The 6339-nt window shown below is 40.1% G+C and overlaps 1 protein-coding gene across 1 annotated transcript; it reads right to left on the bottom strand.

The window, feature by feature from the left end:
• Window positions 1-606: 606 nt before the first annotated feature.
• LOC113023365 (uncharacterized) lies at window positions 607-5850 on the bottom strand. Its single transcript, XM_026169373.1, has 6 exons — window positions 5827-5850; window positions 2087-2156; window positions 1922-1967; window positions 1719-1834; window positions 1395-1430; window positions 607-1057 (listed from the first exon to the last, which is right to left on the bottom strand). The coding sequence occupies exons 3-6, from the start codon at window positions 1922-1924 to the stop codon at window positions 607-609; spliced, it is 606 nt and encodes a 201-aa protein (XP_026025158.1). The 5' UTR covers window positions 1925-1967; window positions 2087-2156; window positions 5827-5850.
• Window positions 5851-6339: the final 489 nt, after the last annotated feature.

Here is a 6339-nt window from a genome sequence, read left to right as displayed (position 1 = left end):
CGATTTACCTTATTACAAAACCTGCTATTACTGTGCGTTGCATTTAGATAACCATGATGAGAGAGACAGAGTCTGGCTGGCTCAGATGCTGGCAGTTCTCGCTGCAGTCTACCGGTAGCGTCTCCTTTCAGGCCAGGATAGACGAACGTCACCCAGCAGTGTCTAAGTTTGTGGTCAAAGGCTTGCACCCATTTGCCACAGCAGATGCCCCCGATTTCACTTTGGTAAGTGAATGTGTTTAATTGTAGGCAGGGACATTACTGGATATTCTTGTGTAATTGCTACAGAATAATTTATGTTAAACTTTGTTATTGCTACAGGAGAATATTTATTTTATTATTTTACATATACGTTTTTTTTCCTGGGGACCCTGTGACACCCCATTGAAGAGCCGTAGGCTGGATCTCTTAAGATCCCACTGTTGGGTTTGTAAGGCCATGTTACTCCTAAATTTCTATCTTGTTCAAAGAGAAGATATAAAACAAAGTTCTAAGCTAATCGACCTTAGTGTTCTCCTTTTTTAAAAATAAGAATCGATAAGAGAATCGATAAGGAATCGAATCGTTAAACAGAATCGAAAATGGAATCGGAATCGTTAAAATCTTATCAATACCCATCCCTATTCCCTGGGTTGGTACATGTTTCATCACATGGGGAGGCACGGACGTAGAAAACCATCAGATCATCTTTGGAGTTTTTCCTAATTTTGTCGTTTTCTTTGAAATAGTCCAGGGTTCGGGACTCAGCATGAGCAGCCTGAGGATACAGATTATTTTCAATATATTCTTCATCACAAAATTTGTCAATATCAGCCCATGTCTTTATCTCCTTTCCATTACATTTTTTTGGGACACACCACTGTACAGGAGCATTAGGACACTGATATCGAACATTAGGCCATCTCAGCACTGTGGCTGCCACCACTCTGTTACCTATGTATATGTCACAGTTTAGAATCTTCGTCCTCACAGCTTCACCATCATCAGTGACTTTGTTCATATCAAACTTGTCTTTATTGCGTGGGACGCTCACGGCCACACTGAACATGGGAAACTGTCTGTCGAAGTAAACAGAGAATATTCACCTGTAAAACATTTTCTTTATAACGTGCAGATTAAAGTATCCAGAGTGTTAAACCAGTCAAAGTGAGTTCAGTCTCATTTTGCTGAGGAAACCAGTCTATTTCTTTTTTTGTTTTTTTTTTGTTTTTTTAAGCCCTGAAATTGAGAACAACTTAAACATCCAGTTACAAATAACAGTGAGTATGTAATGCTGCATTTGTTCTTTCAGTCTCTGCTTCTACATGTAGCTCTAATGATCTCTGTTTCTGCCACGTTACTATAAAGCACACTGTAAGTACTGTGCTGCAGATTAAAGTGACCTTTGTTACTGACCTGTGGTTGTTTGCACCTTTGTAGCTAGGTGTGTACCTGCCAAAAGACACAAACACAGGTTCTGATGTTGATTTCACTTGGAAAGATTTACATGAAACCACAACAGTGTTGGTTTGTTTCACTGAGAGTTTGGACAGAGTTAAACAGAGGCTGATCTGTGTTACAGTCCAGTGTGATACAGCTTTTAATAGCATATTAGCCACATGTTACTCTGTATTCATTTTCACACGTTGCTACAGTTTCTTTGTTAAAAACAGCTGCTGTAAACATCATCATCATCATCATGTTCAGTTTTCTTCTGTATTTCACAGAACGTTCACTCACCTGTTCAGAATGTCATCTACAATTGGTGCGAGCTGGTGTGGGTCAATAACAGTCTCGCCGTTTGTAACGGTTATCAAAACAAGGACGGCTACAGAAACCCAGTAAGGAGCAGCCATCTGAGTGGGTTTAACAAGGATGGAAAAATTAGATGAGTCAATATATAACAGTGTCCAAATATCTGCAGACTATTCTCCAAAACTCACCATAATTAACCAGATTAACAGCTCTGCTCTTTCAGGAGGTGTTTGTCTAAAAATTCATTTTAAAGTGTCTTTAATAAAAAAAACTAAAAAACTCTCACAGTCTGCAGCATGTCAGACATTATTCTGAATTCTAATCAATATTGTGCCAGTTTAAACCTTTGTTACCTGCAGTGGTGGAGAAAGGTCTGATGCTGGAGGCTCTGTTCAGGACGAGATGCTGCTGCAGTGGATGCAGCTACAAGGAGAAGACACCTTTATAGAGGGCAGGCTGATGATGGCCAAACCCTCTGAATGGCTTCATGCCCTTATTTGAACATGTCTTTAAGCCATGGGTGTAAGAGGAGGAAGAGCTGCTTCAATCTATATCAGTAAATATTGACAGAGGTGTTTACCTGGATTTAGCTCTAGTGACAGCGTTTAATCTTCATGAAACCATCCATTGCACCCTCATGCTGTGTGACTGAGGATATTTGTGGGAAGAGAATGTAGCAAGAAAAATTACATTTTAACATTGCCATAGGCCCACTACCATACATTTGAGTAGAGAGTAGTCACTAGTAGCTATTCTTTGCGTCTGTATCTTGCATTTGATATGAAGATTGTCTGCTTATAATATTAAAGTAATAAGTTCATCTAAAATGACAAGTTAACCTAAAATGCAAGTCTTTGGTCTTAGTATTTTCTATAATCTCCTTGAATTAAAGTCTAAATTGAAGTCTACACATCACATCTTTATTGTGTGTGAAAACATGTTGTAAAACTACACCACATAAACTACACAGGTAGTGAGCGCAGTCACAAACAAAACAAGTGAGAGAAGTAAAAAGCTGAGTATAATGTGAGCCGGTGCCTCTATAATTAAGCAAACGGGAACAACTTCTACAAAAGAACAAGTTAAAAAAACCCAATGAAAACAGTAAACTAGTTAAAGCCACTGTACAAATCTAAGCAACGGCACGATGGGAAAGCAGCTGTGTTCCTGAGGTCACCAACCGAGGCCTAAAGTCCAGATCAGACGGCATTTTCTGTTTCATGTATGAGGTGCTGTCTTGTCAAATCAGCCCCACTCTGTCCCTGGTTTCCTGTGCAGTCTCTGTTCTACACCATCCAAAGGTGGAAAATGCTAAAAAAAATATATCAGAAAGAGTAATGTGCCCAAAATGGCACTCAGTCCTGCATGGGGGACGTTTTGTGTGTAAACTCAGTTGTTCTAAATCCTCTTTATATTTCCAACAAACTACCAGAATTATGGTATTTGAAGCTGGTTTATTTTGCAGCTGCCACAAAAATTTTAACTCATCATCGTGACTCACATATTGACTATAGATATTTGACCATAAGGCAGAAACAACAGATTTTTTCAGAAGTAGTTTGAAATTGAAGTGTTACTTTTAAAAACTTAAGAACTGCACTAAAGCTATACACTATTACTTAGTAATTGATAATTACATATATTGATTAATATGAGGTAATTAAACATGTTTTTTTTTCCAGGTGTCTTAAAAAGCTCCGACTCAGTTTACATAGTAAAACTGATATATATACACATGTAGTTTAGCAAATCTTCCCAGTTTCTCAGCGACTACAGATGAGTAACACTAACGAGTAAGTGTGTAACACTACATGTGTAAACGCAGCTTCTAAATGTTTAGAAAAGCTGTTTATGAGAGATGACATCAGCTGACATTAAAGAGAGACCGACCCGTCTAAAGACTCACTCAGTGATGTCAGAGATAAAGCTGTGCTGAGTTTGCTGCTGTTAGCCTGTTACAGTTTGAATCTGATGATGAGACTGAGCAAGCTTTGCACATCCAGAATGGAGCAGTCGACACCAGATTTTTGATTTTCCAAAACGTCCCAAAAACGTTCTCTGACAGAGTTTATCATTGAGGGAGACTGTGTTTGAGAATGTCAGGGGAAATGTAAGAACTGTGAGGAGGTGCATCGAGGACACTGCAGCAAACCTGCAACGTTGAAAAACAAAGTGGAAAATCCACAGCCACAGAGAAACACACACCAGGACCAAACCACAGAAGCAAAAAGGCAGATTTTGTAAAAACTGTTTAAAATTTTTCTGTTTTGCAGCACTTTTGCTGACAAAGACACCCACGGGACCTGGCACACTCCTCCAAAGTAAGTAATAGGTTAATCATTAAATGACAGTATTAGACATTCAGCTACTGCTGAAAGTAGTTTAGTTGACAGAGTTCGTCTTAACTTTCTGAAGAGATCAAGCTGTTGTTTCTAGAACTCCTACAAATTAAGATTTACAGACATTACTTAGCATGTGTTAAAATAATGCCAACATTGTTTTACACACTGAAGGAAGGCAGCGTTCGTCCAGGTGTTCAGAAACAGCAAAATAGCAGCTCTGTCTTAGTGTTGGTTTCCATTACCTTGACTGGCCTGCATTACTTTTGTAATAAGGGATTACTTTGCCAGTTACTTATTTATCTGAGCCGCCACTGCCACCTGCTGGCAAAACTCAATGTCACAACAACAAAAATCTACGACCACATTAAAACAACTCCGGTTTCTTTCCTCTAATCAAACTCCTGCTAAAGAACAAACACAGTGAAAGAACCTGGAAGTGCAAAAACCCCTCAGACCAGTATCGTAACATGTTTCAGTCCAGGTTAGAGATCACTGTGGTCAGTGAAATCACAGAACAGCACCGTAGATATCAGAGCCTCTGGTTTTATGGTCCAGAGAACAAAGTCATCGTTCACTGTGAAAATGGAAAGTGGGTGGAAAAACCATGAGAAAGGTTCCAGCTGGATTTAAAGACTGGGTTGCTCACCATTAGTTCATTAGTCACCATCAGTGACAGCAGTCCATCAGTAAAAACCAGTCATCACAAAAATTTAATCTGACAACTGCGAGTGAGTAATACAAAGGAAGTCCACTCCTTAAAGGAATTTGATGTTACAGTTATTCTCCTTCAGTTAGTCCACTTTATCAGCGATTAATTCTTGTTGCCATCAGGGGGCACCCTGTGAACAGGTCTTTCTTTATAAATGCTTACTTGACAAGGACCAGAGGCGATTCTAGGGTCAGAGCTTTGGTGGCGCTGAGCACCCAGAGAGCTGCCCAGCCAGGCAAAATAAACTTTACACGTCACGATGAGACTTCCTCCCCGTCTCTGTCAGTCCCTGCATCCTTAAATGTCTCCAGTTGTCCAGAGTTCTCTGTGACTGTCTCCTTGGTGCATTTAAACCCCTGTTCCTCCCTGTCCTCATCGTCTGTTGTCTTCATCTTTGTTATCGTTTTTAGTAGTGTGTCACAAAAACAGCAAATATTGTCAAAAAAGTAAGAAATCTTTGGGGCTAAAATCGCCCCTGACAAGGACACAGTGAAATGTCCTTTTCCTGCCTTCTGGGAAAAAGGGGTAAAACATCATTTATTGAACAGAGTAGCCGGATCCCCTTTTTCGTTAATTCAATTTAATGCAATTCAATTCGTTTTTGTTTTTTTCCTTTTGCCTGTCCCATTTGGTTCTTTAGCCATCAGAATTGTTGTCTGAAGACCAACAAGGAGACCCAATGGATTTATTTTGCCAAATGGATCATCATGGCATTGCCGTATTGGTCCATTTGATCGACCTTTGTTTTTATTATTTATTATATTTTCAGTTGTTACAGACGGGACAGACATGACTGAGGGAAAGGAAAGGGAGAGAGAAAGATGAAGGAAAAGAAAAACAGAAGGGACGAGGGACAGTGAGAAAGGGGAAAAAAAATCTCCTGGATCACCTGTTGAGAGAAAAACAAAAGAAAACAAGCAAAACAAAAAACCAGAGCAACATACTAAACACAACACCATCACGTTATTAAGTCTACGAACAGTGAACACCTGTGTGCACCTAGGCCCCGCCAAGTAGCCACCGAGAGTGAGCTGGTACATACCTGAGCGCCCAGCCCCGGACACCAAGAACCACCAACGCACCGACCTCTGAGGGCATCAGCCACCGGCAGGGAGTGTGGTGAGGGGAGAAAGGCCTCCAGAAGGGCCTGGGAGTTTCCAGAGAGGTGGAGTCTAAGGCTACGTTCACTCTGCAGGTCTTGATGCTCAATTCCGATTTTTTGATCAAATCCGATTTTTTTGTCTCCTCGTTCACACTACAAATAAAATGCGACAGCAAACGCGCTCTAGTGTGAACGCTCAAAGCGGCCCGCATGCGCAAAAGAAGATGTCACACACAACGCGCTCTGTTTAGACCAAGAACAAACAGTATTGTTTGACTGATGGCCGTTAATATAAAGACTTCGGACTTTACGTTTCCCAATTTTTGCTTTAAGTTATTTTGTTATTTACATAATAATGTAAATAACCTAATAATGATCCTTATTGCTGTTTAAGAGAGGAGCGGTGCTTCAAAGGATAGCTGCAGATTTCTGTCAGAATCTGCAGATTATACA

Source organism: Astatotilapia calliptera, chromosome 6, assembly GCF_900246225.1.
Source record: "Astatotilapia calliptera chromosome 6, fAstCal1.2, whole genome shotgun sequence".
NCBI lineage: Eukaryota > Metazoa > Chordata > Actinopteri > Cichliformes > Cichlidae > Astatotilapia > Astatotilapia calliptera.
Note: the sequence above shows the minus strand (reverse complement) of the source record. Positions and strands in the feature narration are given on the sequence as shown.